Source organism: Pelophylax lessonae, assembly GCF_965119305.1.
Source record: "Pelophylax lessonae genome assembly, chromosome: 5".
Lineage (NCBI taxonomy): Eukaryota > Metazoa > Chordata > Amphibia > Anura > Ranidae > Pelophylax > Pelophylax lessonae.
Genome location: NC_138772.1, coordinates 55,831,813 through 55,853,619, shown reverse-complemented (window position 1 = coordinate 55,853,619; position 21,807 = coordinate 55,831,813). Strand labels below are relative to the sequence as shown.

At 42.7% G+C, this 21,807-nt stretch overlaps 1 protein-coding gene across 1 annotated transcript in view; it reads left to right on the top strand.

Annotated features, from left to right (window-relative positions):
- Window positions 1-21,807, top strand: part of AKAP9 (A-kinase anchoring protein 9) — a gene marked incomplete at its 5' end in the record, with an annotated part of 407,878 nt that overhangs the window by 103,712 nt on the left and 282,359 nt on the right. Inside the window, 5 exon segments of the mRNA XM_082257825.1 lie at window positions 981-1,136; window positions 9,206-9,403; window positions 14,194-16,551; window positions 18,093-18,306; window positions 19,694-19,773. Of these exon segments, the coding sequence (XP_082113951.1) occupies window positions 981-1,136; window positions 9,206-9,403; window positions 14,194-16,551; window positions 18,093-18,306; window positions 19,694-19,773 (3,006 nt within the window).

The following is a 21,807-nucleotide window of genomic DNA, read 5'->3' as shown; positions in this document are numbered from 1 at the left end:
TTTTTTTTTTTTTTATACTGTTAAATCAATGAGTTTATTTCCGCTTTAAAGTGGTTGTAAACCTTCACATATACCTCAGGTGATAAACGGAGATGAAACAAATCTTTCTACATAAGTTGTACCTATCTATCTGCAGTCTTCTCATCTCTACATCCGTCTAAAATGTAAATCTTGTTTGAGAGTTTAGAAAGCAGGGGGCAGAGAGCTAAAATCACACACTGCAAAGCTCAGTGTGGAGAGCTCTGACAGCTGATTGGAGGGAAGGGACACACCCCCCTCCACACAACACACAGGAACAGAGCTGAGGCTGTCAATCTGCTGGAGATCCCTTCCCTGTCACCCTTTTTTCTCTTGGTGTCAGGAAAGTTGGTCAGAATTGAGTAATTCTGATAGCAGAGGAACAAAGCAGCAGACAAAAGTGACACTTACTGCTTTTAAATGAGACAAGTACACACTAGAAAGGGATATGCTTTAAAGTAACCTTTTCCTTTGCCATTCTTAACAGCATCCATGGCTAAATTTTAACTATTCAGCTTATTAACAAGTCCCTGGTGCAATATAATTTCTTGTCTAAGTCTGTTTTCTGAGACCTGGCTATTCTACCAGGGGGAGCTGCCATCTTGCCTCTTGCACAGGTCAGAAAAGGTGAAGCCAGGCTGCCAGGTAAATTAATCTCTGCCCTTCCCGTTTATAGTCCTGTGTCACTGCTCTCTGTAATTGTTGGTAGCCAGGTATAGCAATTATAGAGGAAGATGACGTCTCGGCTGCCAACCAAAAGTTGAAAATGTTCAATGACCTCTGTGTGAGGTTTCAGCTCTTTGCTTTCTCAAGCAGAAATGGAAAGGAACAAATTACCTGTATGCCAAAGACTTTACACAGCGCGCCTTTCATTTTTTATTTTTTTTTTCCCCTCTCCGGAAGACCTCACTTGTTTACTTAAAAATTGTAACCTGGCATCTCTTGTGTGATCTATTCTGCAGCTTCAGGAGTTTGAGACGGCCATAAAACAGAGAGACGGCATCATCACACAGCTTACTGCCAACCTCCAGCAAGCCAGGAAGGAGAAAGATGACATCATGAGGGAGTTTCTGGAACTGACCGAGCAAAGCCAGAAGCTGAAGATTCAGTTCCAGCATGTAAGATGTCCATTATAGATCACATACTTTTAACTTGTATAACGGCAGTACTTATTATTAAAGAGGATTTTATTGTAATGGAAATTCCATATTTACTTTTTTGATTTGGTGGCATGTGGGGACCTCTTCTAACATAGCTCTCCATTGAAGCCCATGTCCAACCTTATTGAGACAACACACTTTCACACCTATTTAAAGTGTAAGTTCGCCTTTTCAGAAAAAATGAAAAGAAGGTGAACACCCTACAACCCTCCGCCCATACCCCATCCCGACCCCACTTTACTTACCTCTATGGGTGATGAGCTGTCAATGCCCACTCAGCCAATGTAGCAGTCTGGGGATTTGAAATCCCCTTCTTTTCTCTCTCTTCTGTTTGCAGTGCTTCTGAAATGGATCAGAGCAGTACTCTTTGCCAGAACTGACCAATTAGAGTTGCTCTGATCTGTTGCAGAAGCCATGCAGAAAAAATAGGAAAAAGAACGGGTATTTCAGATCCCCAGATTGCTACACTGGCTGCATGGGCGCTGACAGATCATTACCCACATGGAGATAAGTACAACAGGGACCGAGGGGAAAGGGAAGGTGTATGGTGTTCACAATTTTCAGAAAAAATAAAAAGGTGAAAAAGAAAATGTATATACACCTTACATACATACTCTGGCTGGTATGCTGACATTACTAGTTATTTATCTATTGTTCTTGAGGTGTCATTGAGCAGTCTTTACCGCAGCAAATAAAGTTGCTCATGTACTGATATGTGAGCAAAAGTACTGCTGTGCTACATTACTGGGGCCAGGCTGACACAATGGCAGAACATCACGTTCATGGTAAAAGTGATCCAGATGGCCCTATAGCTGCCTGGATCACTGTTACAAAAAAGCTGGTAGCTTGCTGAAAAAAACAATCCCAAGGCCATGACTGCGGCAGCCATAAACTTGTTTTATCTTTTTATATTTCAATCTTTCTTTATTATAATTTTTCAGAATAACAATACAACACAACATACCAACGTCGTAAATAAGAAATTATATACACTCAATGGGCCATAATCCAAAAAAAGTCCTAATTATTCAAGTAGGGCATTGATATCCTAGGGCTTCTCCTCTATACCCGTAAACCATTGTTTTATCTTTTGAACACCAGGACATTTCTAAATTGGTAGATGGTGTAAATTGGTAGACAAGGGGTTAAATTGCTTCTGTAAGCATTCTTTGTGTCAAACACCCCCATTTTAAAACAAAAAAAAAAATCTCACTACAGTTGCAGAACAGCAAAACCAGTGTAAATTTTCATGACAAAAATATTGTCATCGTATTCGTCAGTTGTATGTATTCAGTGACGAAAATGAAAGAAAAATAAAATTCAGTTTCAATTCAGATGACTAAAATGTGACTAAAGCTAAAATGGCATTTTATTCAAAAGACTATGACAAAAAAAAATTGATTATGGTCAAAAAGCAATATTCTTGTTTGTTTACGAAACTTGGTTTTTATTAATGAAAATGCTTTTTGATACTTGTTTTTATTATTAACCGAGAACTGTAAAGTTTTTATATTCAGGTAATAAGTGCAATGGCATCACAGCCAATAGTTTACAGTTTTTTATTTTTTTCTATTTTAAAGTTGCACTTTTGTTTGTAAAAAAGCTATTTCTTTCGTTCATTGATGTACACAACGCTCCTTATTCAGAACCATAGGGTTATATTGCCCCCTACAGGAGTAGGACACTAGGCAGAAAAAAGACTTGGCTACGCTTATGGGCAGTCTTAGCTGGTACACATACCCCTCTCTGTTATAGGCCTTCAGATTTTTCTGCCTAGTCAGGAGTAATGACCTAGTTCTCTGCCAGGATGTTTGGTCTTGGCAATTTTCTCCTTTTGAAATGGCATTTTTTTTTTCCTGTGAGATCTACAATCAATTGGGCTGGGTGACGGGCTGGATAATCAAGATCCAGTGGTCCCCCCCAGTCTGGCCAGTGAGCGCGTGCAGACCTTTAGCTAACCGCTGGGTCGGCCGCAATAGTCCCTATTCTGAACCAGGGCATCCAGCGAGTTAAACGTCTCGCGAGGACACATATGACTGGGTGCCAATAGTCCCCGTCACAGGGTCGCCTTGGCCAACAGCCCCCCTCTTCAGTGGGGAGGAGGTTATGTCTTAGGAGTGTTACCCACACGCTTTCGCTGGATCAGGAAGTAAAGGTCCTCCTCCTCTCCTTGCCTGGACGTGGTGTTGGGCGCGGGTACTTCTGGGGTGGTCTGTCCCTCCAGGGTTCTCCTCCACCCTCCACCAGTGGAGCTGTAAGCTGGCTTTTCTGCACTTGCTCTTGGGGGGGATTGCTGGGGGGGCTGCTGTCTCTGTGTCTCCCTATCCTAGGTATTTTATTGAGAGTACCCAGTGGTGTCTAACCATAAAGTGCTTAATGTATATCTCTATTAATTACTTGTATCCTAGGTACCTAGCAGGTGCACTGCCTCCTCTCCAGCCCTGAGATTTTTACTAGGGTGGGTGTGTCCCTTGGGCTCCCTGCTGCAGCTTGTAGGGCCTGGGGAGCGGATTACCTGGCATCCGCGGTTCTGCAATCCATGTGGTCAGATTATTCAGTAATTTAGGCCACGGCTTTGCGGCCTTCTGGGACGCGCTGTGCGGGGCAGCCTCACTGAGGGTGGCTGAAGCCGCCTCTTTTTGTTTCCGCCCTCCCTTCTGCTTCCTCTGTTGGTCCCAGTCCCCGGACCCGCGCACATGAGGCCTGGGCATCAACAATTTGAGGCTGCAGCTTGCGGCCTACTAGGCCATGTGGTCGAGCCCAGCGCCTCCTGCATAGCTTCCAACTGTCCCTGATTTAGAGGGACTGTCTGTCAGGGTGCCAGGAAACCAGACCACACGGAGATGTAGGTAAAATAAAGCAGTTTATTGGAGCAAATAACAATAAACCCACAGCAAGAGTGAGGAAGTGAGAGCAGGAACAAACCGGGGTCAAGTCCAGAAGCTGTTAGTCATCCAAGCCGGGGTCGAGTCCCGAAGTGGGTCGTCTGCCGATGCCGGGTCGTCCTGCCGATGCGGGGTCAGGAGCCAGGAGAGTCGTCAGCCAAGCCAGGTCATACACGGAGGAACACGGAGAACAGAAGACTGCTAGCAGAGATGCACCTTGGAGCACAAACGCAAGGGCAAGGACTGCAACCCATCAGGTGATAGATATAGTCAGGTGTGCAGCATCATCACTGTGCAACACCCAGGCAGCAGGCAAGTGATGATGCAATCAGAGTCTATAAGAGGCAGCAGTCTGCACATGTCCAAGATGGCTGCCAATAGGAGGGCAAAGTAAGATCTTGACACTGTTCCTCATTCGGATCAAAAGCCCTCTGTCCCTCTTTCCTCCTCATTTGTCCCTCATTTGGGTCTGATCTATATAGTTGTATAAAAAATGCACTATTTATCTGTCAAAAAGTGTTCACAGTGCTAAACCTTTCATCCAATTTCTGGAATAGCAATGGTAAAAAAGCACTTGTGGGTTTAACCAATCTTTTTTTTTTTGTACACTTTTCCTTTAAGGGGGATGTGGCAGGAGGGTGTGTTCTATGCCTACATACTTTTGCTAATAGGTTTCCCTCATTCCCATGTTAGTAAGTTGGGAGAGTTGCCCTATTTGGGAGGGGCGGCGCTGTGGGGGCAATCGGATTCTTCGACAGCTGTAGCCACCATTATTCTGTAGGGCACCCTCCTTTCCCAGCGGTGCTACGTAGGGGTATCCTGCCTGTGTGTTTTCCGGGTGGAGGTGAGGCTTGGGCATAAGACTAGTAAATAGTGCCCCCTGCCTCATCTGTTTCATCAGATTCTGAATCTGGCTCTCTCGTCGCAAATGTGGACCACCCTGTGGGGCCTGTAGCCACGCTCCCTGATCTATCAGACAGTGAGGATGATTCCTCCACTCCTGTAGCTGCGCTGGGCGGGAAACTTTGAAGATGGTGCATACAGCTGAAGCTGCTGCGGAGGTGGCCGCCCCTTTTGGCACCAACAAGCTGTCTCGTGCGGAAAAGGTGTTCCCTTATCCCTCCTGTTTTGACAGGTTTGTCCATAAAGATTGGGAGGATCCAAAGCGCCCCTTTGTGGGGCTTAAAGTCAACTTGTCCAAATCACAATTACTCACTATTGTTCCAGAGGCAAAAAGGGTAGCTCCATCAGACTTTATCTCATTAAACCTTTGCCCGGTTGTCAATGTTGTCAAGGCTAGGCTGAAGGCACAGGAGAACCTCCCCTTGTCCCTTTTGGGTCTTATTAATCTAATCAAAATGAAAATTCTGACTAAATTCACCTATTTGTTCCGCAACTGCCCACAGTGGATTCCAAAATCCTTTTTTCCCAGCTAAATAAACTTTTCTCCTCCTTCCTCTGAGGCCCGCACCCCCCACAGTACAAGCTAACCACAATTATGCGTCCAACATCACAGGGAGGCTTGGCATTCCCAGACTGCCATAAATATTTTGTGGCAACCCAACTGGTCACTGTGTCTTGGTGGCTCACCCCCGAATGATCCAACCCTGCTGTGGTTGTGGAAGCCGCAGTGTTGCACTCTGTGGACGCTTTGTCAAACCTGCCTTTCCGATGTCCCAAAGCCCCTTACGATTTGATCTGGCGGGTGAGCAGATTCCTCCTGCCTTTGCTAAGTTGGCAAATCAATTGGTCCAGCGGCTGCAGTTTGTCTGTGATGCCTCATTGGACACAACTCCTTTGATGTCTAAGCTATCTGTTTTGGCAGAGGTGCTTAGGCGTGTATTGCGACTTGAGTGTTGGTCTGTGGACCAGACTTCTAAAAAAAAAAAAAAAAAAAAAAAAAAAGCTCTGACTGATTTACCCTTTCAAGGCGATCATCTGTTTTGGGCTACCCTGGCTGACATCAATAAGAGTATCCCGGGGGAAGAGTCCCTTTCTTCCACAGTCTCAAAAGGGGTAAGAACCTCATCGCAGACGCGACCCTACTTTCTCGGCACACAAAGTTTTTTTACGTCCCTCCAGGGTCCACTGACAAGGGTTAAAAAAACCTTTCAAGCCCTCCTCGGGAGGTTCCAAGCGGTCCTGGTCTGGTAAGCCGAGACCAGCCGACAAGGTCCCATCATGAAGGTGTGCACTCACCCATGCATGGGTGGGGGGACGTCTTCACTGGTTTCCGGACCTGTGGACTTCCTTGGTAAACGACAAATGGGTCCGCGGTGCAGGACCTGTTGCTTCAGGGAGTGATTGTCTTGGGGAGTGGTCCCTTCATCCGGACGGGTTTCATCTGATATGTCTGCGGTTGGGGCTGGATCTATTGGCGTCTTGGCTCAACAGAAAGGTGCCGAAGTTTGTGGCAAGGTCACAGGATCCTCTGGTGATGCCACAGACGCTCTGGTGGCCCCGTGGGGCCAGTGTCATCTGATCTAGGCCTTTCTTTCCTCTCAAGCTTCTTCCTCGGCTTCTGCGCAGGATTAAGGCTGAAGGGATTTCGATCATTCTGGTGCCCCGGGACTGGGTCAAGACAGGTCTTGGTACACCAAACTGGTGCGATTGGTCGCCAACGTCCCCTAGAGACTGCCTCTCAGGGAGGACCTGCTGTCCCAAGGACCTATCTTCCATCCTGCGTTACAGTCGCTGGCTTTGATGGCCTGGCTGTTGAAAGCCAGGCGCTGAAGGATAAAGATTTGCCTGGGTCTGTGACCTAGCTGAAGGTTAGGAAGTCTACCTCTAGAAAGATTTTCCATCGTACATAGAAAGTGTAAATTTATTTGGTGATCACTCTCGTTCCTTTTCGGTGGCTCAGATTTTGACCTTTCTTCAACGAGGTGTTGAGCCGAAGTTGGCCTTGAGTACCATCATGGGCCAGGTGTCTGCCTTGGCGGTCTTCTTTCAAGCGATCCTTAGCCACGCACCTTTTTGATGCGTACTCTTATTCAGGGTTCAACACCTGACTCCTCTGGGGGTTCTCCTCCACCAACGTGGGATTTGAACTTGGTGCTCTCAGTTCTTCAAAGCTTCCTTTGAAAATATTCGGGAGATTCCCCTGCTTGCGCTGTCTCAAAACGTAGTTTTTTTTTTGGTGGCCATCACCTCTGCTCGCAGGGTGTCGGAACTGGCGGCGTTATCTCGTCGTACCCCCTATATGGGGGTCCACAAATATAAGGTGGTTCTTCGTCCACGCCTGTCGTTCCTCCCTCGTGGTCTCTGACTCCATTTAAATGAAGACATTGTGTTGCCTTCTTTGTGTCCCAGGCCCGTTCTTTGTGTCCCAGGCCCGTTCATCCCAAGTAATTTGCGTTACATACCCTGGGTGTAGATGGCAGCAACAGAGTCTTTTCGGAGGTCAGACTCACTGTTTGTGATCACAGACGGGCCAAGGAAAGGGCTGTCCGCTTCTTCGGCTACAATTTCCAGATGGATCAGACAGACTCAGGCCTATTCTATCAAGGGTCAGGTTCCTCCTTTCCCTGTAACGGCGCACTGTACTTGAGCGCTTAGTACTTTTTGGGCCTTCCGTCATCAGGCGTCAGTGGCGCAGGTTTGCAGGAGGCCACTTGGTCGTCGGTGCACGTTTCACAAAATTCTACAGAGTGGATGTGTTGGCATCTGTGGATGCTTAATTTGGCCACAAGGTTTTGCAGGCTGCTGTTTAGAGGGTCTGTTCCCACTTTGGGGATGTGTTGTTCTGGTTGGGCTCCTGTTGTTGTTTGTTTTTTTGTTGAGCTTCTGTTACCTGGTTGGCTCTTTTGTTTAGATTTGTGATTTTTTGTTGTCCTGCCCCTCATGGTTGGCACTGCTTGGAGACGTCCCTATGGTTCTGAATATGGAACGCTGTGTCCATCCGTCAATGAGTGAAAGAGAAAATAGGCTTTTTGCACTTACCGTAAAATCCATTTCTCTGAGTTCATTGATGGACACCCCACCGCCCCACCCCTCTATGGAGTTTTAATACTTCTGACACTGCTTGTTACTAAATTGAATGCCTATAGCAAAGAAGGGGATGTATACCAGCTAGGGCTGCCCATAGGTATAGCCAAGTCTTTTTTTTTTTTGCCTAGCGTCCTACTCCTGTAGGGGACAATATAACCCAATGGTTTTGAATATGGAGCTCTGTGTCCGTCAATGAACTCAGAGAAATGGATTTTACGGTGAGTACAAAAATCCCCTTTTTTTTTTTTTTTTATATGATACTAGATATTTCAGTTAAAATACGACTAAAACTAAAATAGCTCAGATGACTAAAATGCAACTAAAACAATTCAGACTAAAGCTAAAATGGCATTTTAGTCATAAGACTATGACAAAAGCAAAATCTAAATTTGACGTCAAAATTAACACTGAGCAAAGCCCTTTTTTCTTTTTGAAATACTACTTATTATTTTTGGACTCTGCTATAACAGATACCGGCAGGTACAGTTTTATGTAAAAATGCAGAATTCATGTAAGACCACCCCTTCTCTGCATGCAATTGCTTGCAGGTCTGAGTCATGTTTTATTGTATGAAATTCTGCACCCCTTGTCACCTTTCCAGCATAAATGCAGCTCTACTAACCTCTTCTTCTGTCAGATGGTGCTAAGCATTAAAGTGACACTAAACTCTCTCTGGTTTAAGAAGGAAAACAAAAAAAAAATCTATTAAAGCACGTATTCTTAACCACTTCTGGACCGGAAGGTTTTCCCCCTTAATGACCAGGCCATTTTTTGTGATACGGCAATGAGTTACTTTATGAACTCGTAAAATCAAATGCTGTAGTGCAATATATTGAATAATATAGTGCAACATATTACTGCGAATATCACTCTTAAACAATATAGAAATAAAAAATGACACATTTTATTTGGTGTAGAAACAGAGTCACATAGTTCCGGTATTGGAAAGTTCTGGTAAATTCACATGGTTCCAGAGGGCAAACCATACAGCATGGCGGCACAGAAATGGTACATACCAGCAGTGGAGGGGGCGCGCTATTGATGAAACCTAGAACTTTGCCCCGGAAGAGCAAATTACATTTTCACTTTTGAATTAAAGCCATACCAAAAATTAAACTTATATTTCAGTCTATTTATGTGTTCTGTTTGCAGCTGCAGGCAGGCGAGACGCTGAGAAACACAAGTCACTCAAGTACAGCCGTCGATCTCCTTCACTCTAAACAGCAGATCATTACTTACCAGCAGCAGCTGGAGGAACGTGACCACCGACTGAGGCTGTGCCAGAAGGAGATTGAGGACTTTCGTGCCCAGGTCACATCACTGCAAGATCAGGTTCATGAGGTTCAGCAGGTGTGTACCATGCAACCAGAAGCAGTTCACTGCTTGGAAGCTTTGGCAGAACTTGACGTACACCTGCGTTAGAATGTTCATTTTTTTAACCTTCATGCTGTGTGCCAGTTTTATTTTGATAGGAACCAATCTCAAATGGATTTTAGCAATAATTTGAATGTTCATTTGTTAAATGTAATTTAAAACCCTAGCTGAAAGACATTTATTTTGCTAAAGCACTGTGGGGTCAGTTCCCTAACGCATACAGTATTTGTGTCACATGAACATTTTCTATTCAAAAACGACAAAGAAACAATTTATTAAATTGTATCTATAGTGAAAACTGAAGGAAATCTCCAGCTGACAGCTGAATGAGCCAGGCTGGGATGAGTCGCTGGTTATTAAGGTGCCAGCAAGAAAATTATCTAGTGTATTTTTTTTTTGTGAGTATACTTTAAGGTAATAGGGCTGTGTTTTTTTTTTTTTCTTTTGTGATATTTACTGCATTTGCAATATTTACTGCATATGTTGTAAATCGCTGTAGTGAACTCACATTTTAAATATTGCATTCAATATTTAAAGTTGGTACAAAAAATAAAATAAAATGAACTGTGCTGATGCACTGAAACGCACATCACTCACTGCAGCCAGAATGTGCTGCAGCTGTCCAGAGCAGTGTATACAGGCCCTAAGTATTAGTAAATTGACCCCCAAAAAAAGTAATATTTTATTTAGTTGAAGCCCCTGACTTCTTACAGGTCTAACATTTTCCAACAGCGATACCTCCTTGCCATAATTACTGACTGTGTTGCTGTCATGAGTTTTTTTTCCCAGCTCCTTCTGTGACATTCTCTATAATATAAAGCAAATACAAAATGCAGCTGGGAGCGTAGGATTTTGGTATAATAGGCACAGTAGGTGTGCTGCCTTGGGAACTTGGGAGATCTCCTCAGTAATCTCTGAGAGGTATAAGACATTGTCGCGGTCGAGCCACGCAGAACCATCTTTGGCCGATTCGAAGAAATGTGCCTGCCTGGTAGTAGTGGTCCAAGACATTGCCAGTTGTCTTACCTCTCCAGCATCTTCCATAAACCGATATATCAGTTTTGGGTTAACTCGACCTATCAGCTCAGGGAGGAACATTTTTTTTTCTTGCTCAGTAATTTTTATTGAGTCTCAAAAAGAGGAAAAACAAAGTCTACAAAACAGTTTTTGGTTTAGCAATAATAGATTCTGCTGAAGATATACATTTTTAAGACTTTTAAAGCAATTAACAGCCAAACTAGAAACTCGCACAGTGGCCAACCATTCTTATGATGATAAAGAAACAGAACAGATGTAATGGGTTCTGTATCGAGTGGTCTATGAAAGTGCAAAAGATTTATGTATTTGAAATTTGGAAAACAAGCAAAAAAAGAAGGGGGTTGGAATGTGGTGGGGGGGTTGGTTGGGGTAGGGAAGAAGGTTATTGTTTAGGGGGGACAAGGAGGTTAGTAAGGAGACAAGGAAAGGGACCGGCCAGGGGAGTTTTAGGCGGCATGTGTGTCTGAATGCCCTGAGAGGGACCATTAAAGGTTCAATAGACGGTGGTCAAAGTTGGTAGAGAGGAAAGCCTTGAAACCAGAAGACCCATATTTTATGGAATTTAGGCATAGTATTATAAAGACCTAATCTCCGCTTTTCTTTAATCCTATAAATAAAAGGATTAAAGATCCAAAAGATAATTTTATAGGAGGACTTAACGGGTATTGATAATAAATGCACAGCTTTAATAAACAATCAAAAAATCTAAGTTGGAGCAATTAAACACCTCCACCACTACCAAAATTTAAATAAAAAAACTGAAAACTTTGTCATTACTGGCCTAGCAGCTGCTTGCAACTCCCTTTCATTCGCAAAACCATGCACACATTGGTGGGGGGGGGGGGGGGGCGGGGGGGGGTCACTGAATAACCAGTCTGTATGGGATGATATAGTGTTGGATAGAATTAAATTCAAGGGGTTTCCACGAAGATCCTTGGAAAGGATATAAATCAGACATATTCCACAATTCATTCTCCAAATCAATAACTTGATTGCCAAGTGGTGTGCGGTATTTAAGTCCCGGACTGATCAATGTTGGTGGGTGTGGGTAGGGGGAACTCAGATTATGTATTGGCTGGATTGCTCTCATGTAGGCATACAATTTACACTCGATCTGTAAACACCTTACACCAAGCAAAGTGGGGATATGTGGAGGAAGTAAAGGACAAAAAGGAGTCCAGGTGGGACAGTGCTACACTGTGTGTGGGTGAGCTGGGTTGTGATGAGCTACACCAGTAAGGGAAGTAATTTCAGTACTGCTTCCCAATCCTTCACAGCACTGAGAAGGCATACACTGACAATTTCACTCGCCAATAGGATTGAGCTTCTTCAACTCTTGATCCTATTGGCGAGCGAAACGCCTCAGATTGACATCAAGCTGGCCAGCGGACCATTAGCATGTGCACCTAGGGTAGAAAGTAGCTGGAGGACATGATCTGGATATTGTACAGTAGACCTAGGAGTCCAGCATAACCGGAAACACTGATTTTTTGCAGCCCGCATTATGTTCCTTCTCAACGCTGTGAAGAATTGGTGAGCAGCACTGAAATTACTTACCTTACTGGTGTAGCTCATCACAACCCAGCTCACCCACACATAGTGTGGCACTGTCCCACCTGGACTCCTTTTTGATCTTTACTTCCAGCATTGTTTACCAATACCTGTTGAGTCCTCGCATAAGATTTTCTTGTGGATCTGTAATCCTATTTATAGGCTGCTTCTAGTCTTTGAGGACCACACCCCAGAGATTTCTTGGGTGTGATTCTATACACAGTCTTGGGGTATCTATAAACTTATTTTTACCCCAAATCTATTTATAGGAGGTAACTTGTTGGTGATCTTTTATTTTTCTTATTAGATTAGCTTTTCATTAATCCAATGAATTTGGGGCATAACCTCTGAAAAGGGGGATAGATCGCGTGAGCCAGGCTTTTGGTATGACTAATTTAGTGGCTGTGAGCCGTTAGAGCAAATTGGGTTTTTGAGAGCTCGACAGGTTTACAAAAAATGTGGAAGGAAAGGTATCACCCTCAAAAAGCACTAATCAACAATAATCCATCATGTTATAACATCTGTCCTATCAAAAAGTTCAAAATATACATCCTTGTACCTTTTTTTTTTTTTTCTTAAAACCTGCCTGTCACGTGCCCTTTTTAAGGTCTGGTTATTCTGTTCTGTGAGGTTCCTGGGCGTGTCCTTTCCAGGCTAGCTACAAAATTCCTGATAGTGATGTAGCTAGCTGGCAGGCATTTACCAAGAAAGCTAGCACCATCATTGCCAGAATTGACAGCGCAAGGGGGAAATACATATTACAGGAAGTGATGCCTGCAAGTCGGCTGGCAATATCATCCCAATGGAAATGGGACGCCAAGGGAGACAAGGCTGGGAGGGATGGGGGCAGTGCTGGACGGGACTGGGCAGTACAGGTGTGGGTTTAATGAAAGCTAGGTTGGCTTTCTCTTGGAAAGACAAACAATGGTTTCAGGAAGTGCATGACAGCTAGCAAATTAAGCTCAAGAGAGAAACTGTTGTCGGTAAAGAACAGAAGTCAGATGATTGTCTAGCTCAAGTTAGACTTTCTAAGCTAGACAGTCAACTAGCCTGAAAATGCATAATATCAAAGTAAATATATTTAACATAGTAATTACAGGCAAAATTGCAATTTTAGAGTTTCACTTTAGTAAGGCTTCTAAAGTGTTCATTGTGAATGTTTTTGGAGAAAGGGTATGTAAGAGTTGTTATACCCATCCCCAAATGCATTGTGTAACTTGACATGTCCACCAGATATGCAAAAAGGAGCCAGTTTCGGGGAAGCCAAGGAAACTGTGCGGACAAAAATCTATAGAGACATGCGTCAACCTGGTGGGAACATGTATCACCTCAGTGGCACCTTGTAGTTTGCTTCCACTGCTGTGGTGGTCCAGATCTGGTCCTATCGTGCTTGGTCCAATGTGCAATGTGGGTCCTGTTCCTATTTAGAGGCATAATTAAGTTTAGAGGAAGGAACATTTTTTTTTTTTATCGGACTTACATGGTGAATACAGCCAAAATAAATATTTCAGTATCTGTGGAAAAAAATTTAATAAATTAACAAATGTAGTCTGATTTACTGAGGTTCCTGCTGGCTGTTTATATCCTAAGGGATTGTCCCCAGCTCTGTTTACCCCCTCTGTGGTTCTTTCCAACCACTTTGGGTTGTACTTGCTTCAATTGTTGTATTTTCCATATTTTAAAATCATTTTAGAATCGGGACAATTGGAGTTCAAACCTCATGTCATGGGGTTTTTTTTTTTTTTCTTTGTTTTTTTTTTTTTTACATTAAATTTTATTGGAAATGTTTCAAATATAAACAGTACAAAGTAGTCACATAGCAAAGATTGACTTCTAGAAAATAGGATATGAACAACAATAGGAAAGTTTCAATGTCATGGCTTTGACAGGTGTGCAGACCTGAAAACCTGCATGCAGAGATCTCCCTATCATAATCCCTGAAAGGTTGGAGAAACCACTAGGTGTTTTAAATCTGAAAAAATAAGTACCCGATGAATCAATAAAATGCAGCTTTTCATAGAAATCTGTTTAAAAATCACATTTTAAAACTGTTTGGTGTTATTGGGTATTACATACTTTTTTCCATGTAAATTCGGCCCAGTATATCCCAGCTAGATAATAAAACAATCTAAATATCTAGTTGCCTCCTGTCCTAAGACTGTTGCTTTTCCTTTAAGGTGCAGAAAAAAGAACTTGAATTATCTTATGAACAAAAGCTGAACGAGAAGGACTTGCTGCTTGATAGTCTGAAATCAACCTTACACAATGAAGAAATCAAGAGTCTGGGACTGAAAGAAAGGATTGCCGAATCCGAAAAATCCTTCGATGAACTGCAAGCACAATTAACCCAGAAGAGCCAGGAAATCCGCAACCTTTCCGAAGAACTGAACAGCTCCAGACAAAAGGAGAGGAGATCCTCCGACGAAATCAAGCAGTTAATGGGAACTGTGGAGGACCTTCAGAAAAAGCATTACAGAGACAGTCAGTCAGAGGCAGGCCTTCTGCAGCGAATAGAATTGGAGACACAAAGGAAACTGGAGCAGCTTCAGGCTGAGCTAGACGAGGTGCATGGGCAGCAGATTGTACAGATGAAGCAGGAATTGGTCAAGCAACACACGCTGGAGATTGAGAGGCTGCTTGCCCAGCACAGGCAAGAAGTGAGCAGTGTAATGAGCCAGGCAGCCATCAGCACCTCCACGCAACAGATCAATGAGCTAAACGTGGTCATTAGTGAATTAAACGCTAGATTGCAGCAATCCGATGAGCAGAAGGATAAAATGAAGGAGGATTTCTCTCACAGACTACAGGCCGCTTCAAAAGAGAAATCGCAGCTACAGATGCAAATCGAGGATCTGCTGCAGGATCTGAGCTATGCCAGGGAGCAGGTGCACAAAGCCAGGGAGAGCCTCACCGAAAAGGAAAACAAATTGAACGAGGCCAGCAGTTTGTTCGTCACCATTGACAATCTAAAAGCTGAACTGGCCGCAGCCAATGAATTTACCAAAGAATTAGAATCAAAACATGAGGCTGAGGTGACCAATTATAAGATCAAACTGGATATGCTGGAAAGGGAAAAGGACGAGGTGTTGGACAGGATGGCAGAATCTCAGGAAGCTGAATTCGAGAAACTTAGAACACATTTCTTGTTCAGCCAGGAAGAGGAGCTCACGAAGCTCAAGGAGGACTTAACCCTGGAGCACAGAACCAACATTGAGAATCTCAAAGATAACTTAGAAGTGCAATATAAACAGCAGATAGATCAGATGAAGCAAGAAATGAGTCAGACTATCACTGCCATGCAGTCGGAAAAAGACAGCTTGATAACCAAACAGAATTACTTGATGCTGGAAATCTCCAAATTGAAAGACTTGTTGCAGTCTGTCAATGATCCGAATTCAGAACAAATGATGACGCAAATTAACGAGCTGCAGAAAGAACTGGAGTGTTTGAGGAGAGAGGAAAAGGAGAAAGGAACAATGGAGCAAGAAGTTCAGGCGCTGCAGCTAAAAATTGAGACCCTTGAGAAAGAGGTCATGGAAAAAGACACTCTAAAGCAAAAAGTGGTGTCTTTGGAGACAGACAATAGATTTCTAAAAGACCAATATGACGCCTTAAAAAAGCACAGCACTGGAAACTGTGAAAATCGGACAGACTCTGAAAGTTCTGACCTAAAAAATATGATTGAACTGCTAACTTCAGAAAATGCACAACTCAGGAACCTGGAACATCAGCTGAGAGAAGAAATTGAACGTCAAAAGAACACATTCTCCTTTGCCGAGAAAAATTTTGAGGTCAACTACAATGAGCTTAAAGAGGAATATTCCTGTCTGGTAAAATTGAAGGAACAGGTGGAAGACAGCAAAGCTAAGCTTGAAGAGGAGTATAAAACAAAGTTAGATGTTCTTAATAATGAGATTGTAAAGTTAAAATGGGGTACCCAAAAGGAGGCCCACTTGATTGTTTCTGGAGCTTCCGATTTGGTCAAAGCTAACAGATCGGAGCTTGGAGAGGTTGTAGAGAAAGACACTACAGAACTGATGGAAAAGCTAGAGATTGCCCAACGGGACAAGCAAGAACTTTCTTTGAAACTTTCCAGTGTCTCTGAGGAGTTACAGTTAAAACAGACTGAAATACATCAGTTAAAAGAACAAGTAAAATTGCTAAGCTTAGAAAGAAACACTACTAAAATAGAGGAAGTAGTGCTAGAATTAGACAGTGAACCAATCCATAGGGATGGCAACATCCAAGTTCATATAGAAGACTCTACAGAGCGCAGTCTGATTGTATCAGATGATGCTTCTCATTCTCTAGAATGTTTAACGGAGGAAACTATCCATCCAACTAAAGTGCATTTATCACCTCAAATCTACAGTTCTAATCAGGAATCTGTTAATATTTTAATAGAAAGAGAATCTTTGCTTCAAAGAATTGATGAATTAACTAGAAAACTTGAAGAAGGATCTTTCATTTTAGAAAGAACACATTTGGAAAATGAAGAATTACAGCAGAAACTGGATACAGTTCTTCAGGAGAAGGTAAGTAATGGAGGTATGTCATGTGTACAGTATAATGCATTATGCTCTGTACTGGTGCTAATTTCTGTCCAGTTGAATCTGAATCCCTTTGAATGGCATCTTAAAACATTAAGCATTGATAAAGGCAAAATGTTTTTTTTTTTAGTTTTGTATATGGAAAGGAAATGGAGAGGAAATGGAAATGTAGAGGAAATGGATTAGAACACCGTTTTTACTGCTTTGTGTGTCCCTGTTAGGAAGATTCACCTTTCTATTTCTCCTGTTTACCACTATTATTGAAAGTGAAAGTAATAGAAAATCACAAATTTTGTGTTATCCCCAAAAATGTAATAGAGGGGAAAAACTTCCAATGGGCACACTAGCTATGGTGACCTGGGGGCCCAAAAAGATTCCCTTAATTTGCAGGTATTTCCTCTCACTTCCTGTTTTGTCTATGGGACAGGAAGTAAAGGTAAATCTCCCCAATAGGACACAGATGGCCAAAAAAAATCTTACCGGGTTTATAACCCTCCCTTTCCTAAATGAAAAAAAAATGTTTTTCCTATAGTTCTACTTTAAGCTAAATGCTTGGATGTTTAGTTGAATTGTATTTGACCTTTTACTTACCAAAACTAAATTAATGTGCATGTATATGTCACCCAACCTGTTGCACTATATAGTACCATTGCATAGGGAGGAGTGTGCATTACTTGTTAGAGACTGCAGTCCTGTGCACTACATCCCTGCCTGTTCTTTAGGCCCCTAGTGAACATTATTTTACTGGAGACATCCAACATGAGTTCTCTCTCTCGTCTGTAGGTCTTTCATAAGCACAGAGCAAGCATTCCCACTTGAAAACCTTACTTCATCTTTTGCTTTAGTGCACAGATGTTCCATTCAAGATGAATAGCCCCACAACACATAAGTGGGAGTCCCCAAGGCAGATCCAAACCTACACATGCGCATTGTATTGCACGTCACCTTGTGCATGGGTTTGGGGGTGCTCCTGTAATTTCTAATGGGCACTCCCCATATGCATCCTCTAAGGTCAGGTACGTTTTTAGACCTGTTGAGGACCCATAGACATGAAATGAACAGCTTAGGTGTAAAAGGGCTCTTAATGCGTACCCCCACATTCATCACACAGTTAGGAAGTCTGGGAACTTTGTCAGTAGGAAGTCAGGGAACTTTGTCAGAAGTATTTCTGATATGTATTGAATTTCTCTAGATGATTGATATTGTATTTCTCGTGTCCAAGTTCACTTCTTTTTGGCCTTGCCGTCAGTTGTAAAGCAATGTAATACATTTGCGGGAGAGAGGGGATAATAAGGCTGCAGTACAACATCACATTCAATGGAGAGTTGCACAGGGGACAGCCGAGATCTGCCGTAGGATCACTACGTATGCAACCTATTATTCTAAAATTGATCATTTTTCAAAAGATTTTCATCATCAGTACTGTAATAAAAAGCAGTGTAAAGAAAAAAAAAAAGTAAATTGTGGTTTCTATTTGATCATGTATTATTAAACTGAGATTTTATTTAAATGTGTCTTGTGTGAAGGCTGATACAGTGCTGCAGCTGGAAGCACAGCGTATTAGCCTTACTCAGATCCAGAAAGCTCAGCTGGAGCTCATCAGTGAAAACTTCCAGAGTGAAAAGAAGAGCGAGCTGTGCAACCTCAGAGAGACCCTTCTCAGCGATGAGGAAGAGAACATAAGGAGACTGCAGGACCAACACCAGAGGGAGCTAGAGAGACTACAGCCACAACTCACAGGTACCCCCTGCATGAGAGTACCGGTGTACTATTGATTTTAATAAAAGGGTCAGTACAGCCAAAACGGATTTAAAATTCTGCTGGCTTCATATACCTCGGTGAATATAGAGCACCTGATTTCTTTTCACTTTCCACAGTCATTAGATGGTCCCCCTGCTCAGTAGTCACCCCTAGCTTTGCTGACCCCCTACTTAGTAGCACCCCCCTTGCCTTGCTGATACCCCACTCAGTAGTAACCCCCCGCTCTGCTGATACCCCGCTCAGTAGTAACCCCTGGCTATGCTGATCCCCTGCTCAAGTAGTAACCCCAAGCTCTGTTGATCCTCTGGTTTGCTGATCCTCCTCTTCTCTGGTCCCTGCTCAGCTCTTGCTTCATTGCTCCCACGCTGTGCACCATATGTGACATGTTCTACTTTCTACTGCTCCGGTCCCCCGGCTCTGCTGATCTTCTGACGCTTAGTCGTTTCTCTCCGATACCTGTTCACCTTCCAGGATAGCGTCCCCATGTTGCACACCACATGTGCCTTCTGCAAGTTGCTCCACTCTAGTCTGGACTTCTATGGAGGCTTTGGAGATGCTTTGAAGCACAATGAAAGTGACATGGGGTATCATTTTTGAAGCAAAACAAACGAAACATGTGAACAGGACTGTAAACTTACCATTTTATTTAGTGATTGGTGCTTTGGTTGGCATTCTAAGCGCTTTAAAAAGCGTGTCCAATGCCACATTTTAAAGCAAGTATAAACAAGCCTTTAGAGTTTTAAATGGACATTTGGCTAGGGTATGTGTCAAATGCCCATTAGAGTTGAGGAAGCTATTCAGGTTAGTGATGAAATGTCTAAAATTTTACAGAGTAAGTCCAGTTGAATTTGGCTAAGGGTTGATGGGCTTTTGTTTTGCATGAGATGGGTTTTACATTCCTATACAAATCTATGGGAATTTACAACCCACTTGAAGCAGATCAGAAAGAGGTCAAGTGCAGGATAAGTGCACCTGTCATTGACTTTGAATGATCTCACAAACATCTCAAACTGATACCATCATCACAACCTTAAAGTCCCTCTACACAGGCTTGTCTACTACTAGGATTTTCTTATTATAGTTTTGCGTATCTATTTCCATTATTCAGTTACTTCTTAGCAGCATTTTAATGATAAAGATGGTTGCTGCTTCTTCAAAATAATTGTTTGTGAACTGGCAAATAACATTGTTCTAAATAGCTTTTTATGAAAAGAGATGCAGAAGGCCCAAACAATGCAGTCTGACAAATCCTAATTTCATATCTGATAAAATGACAGAGTGTTTTTCTTCCAATCTTCATAGCTCACTTCCCCTGTGTCTTGATTGTTCCGTGTATAATCTGCATTTATCATTCCTGTTTTTGCAGGATGTGAGGAAGCTTCTTGTCAGGATCTAACACAAAGGCTGATGAAGAGAGTCTGCGATGAATGCGCTGATATCATTCAGGTTTGCTATTATGCTAAATAGTCATTGTCAATCTGCGAAACGTGTCCTCTCCATTCATTGTTGGAGGTGGGATGGAGTATATTAAATGTTACATCTTTATAGAACACACAGACACAGGAATCGATTCATAGACCATGGGGTATGTGCTGCTAGCTTCAAGTGATTGGACACTGGTAAAAGCTTCACTGGAACCCCCCTCCCCTGCTCCCCAGTTTAACCCTACCCACTCTGTTTAGGCTCTAGTTGTTTGCTAGTGTGCTTAGGTGATGGGATAAGGAAAAAGGGGTATCAAGTTGCCAATAGTGTAACACAGCTTTATTCAAATGGATAAAAAATAAATGACAAATGCACACTCACAAAGGTACATGGTAAAAGGTATGTTAAGCCCAGTGTGAAGGTGGCATGGGTGATTCTTCAGACTGGTGCTGTAGCCGCTGTGGAGATGGAACAGCCGCCAGGGAAACACCACAAAGAAATGGACCTGTCAAAGAGCTGTTAAACCATGAATCGCTGTGGCCAATCAGAAAAGCATTTCGGAGGCAGGCCTACGCCTGATTTATTAGCCTGATGACCATGCGTACCTCCAGGAATTATAATTTCCAGGCTGCAGTTCTCCTTAAGTGAATAGAGTGAATATATTGTGAATAGATTGCTGAGATTAGCATTGCATTAGTTATTATAATAATTTTTTGTGATATTTATTTATTCACGTCATTTTCATTACTGCACGGAGCACTTTAAAGTTTAATTTGTATATGGATACACATTGCTTTGGAATATGCACTGTTGATCGCATGACTTTGCGATTATCTTGGAAAACACTTGCAGTTCTCCTTAGCAACCTTTACTTTTTTATGCACATTGTGGGGTTAACTGCCACTCGTATATAACTCACGGAGGTTAGCATGGTCATCAGGCTGAAGGAGGCGTGGTCCTGCCTCCGAAACGCGTTCCTGATTGGACACAGTGATCCATGGTTTGACAGCTCTCTGACGGGTCCGTTTCCTCGTGGTGGCTCCAGCACAGTCTGAGGAATCGCCCATGTTGTTTGAGTGCATGGGTAAGGCGTAGATTAGTCCCAAAACGTATGACCTAGCTTATACGAATAGAATGCCCAAGGGACTTTTAAGGAAGTACACCATAAAGAAAAATAATTCAATGTACAAACATTACAATTTTTATTCAAAACAAGTAAATATAAAAACTTTTAAATAGGTATCCAAAACCATAAATATGCCAAAAATACATGAATCAGCAATTCAAATACAAAAAATAATATTTAGCAACATCATAGACAAAGCAGAGATGATCAAACAGCAGCATACATCTCAATGTGGTTTGTGAAGCAACGTTCACTCCTTCAGTAGATATAGTTACAGTTATTCACTTTACTCAGCCAAATCTCGCCGTGTGGTTTCTTTGTGGCCGCAGGTGGGTGGCTCTCTGCCCCTTCCACAGCTCCTGGCCAAGGCTCTTCTGACGGGGTTTATCCTGCTGTGCGCTCTGCCAAGCCAGCATTATTCATGTCGTGTTTTTTTATTTTAATGGATGTGTAAGTATTCTTCCAGATCCATTATGGAGATTGGCCTTAGTGTACACATCTTTTCAAATATATATATATTCTTTATCTAGTGCAGATTTAAACAGCATGCTCTTATTATTTCTAACAACATGGTCTCTCTGTAGATATTTGATCAGAAAAAAAATAGATGTATGTGAAAGAAAAAGAAAAATTAAGTGTTTTGCTAACCGGTGTGGAAATCACTACCAGTAGGTGCAACTCAAACCCCATCATACAGGGAGGAATAGAAAAATGGAAGAAATGCTCAAAACACTTTTGCGATCTTCACCTTCCTTTTCTCTCCTTGGCGGCCCCATGAGGCCCTTAATGCTGATGTCTCTGAGCTCGCAATGGCCCAGGCCATCAAGTGCATTTGAACCTTGAAGGCTCTGGGAACGGGTGGCTTCTCTGGCCTGTACTACTGCAAGTTCTCCTCTCTCTTGCTCCCCCACCTGGTGGCCTACTTCAGTAAC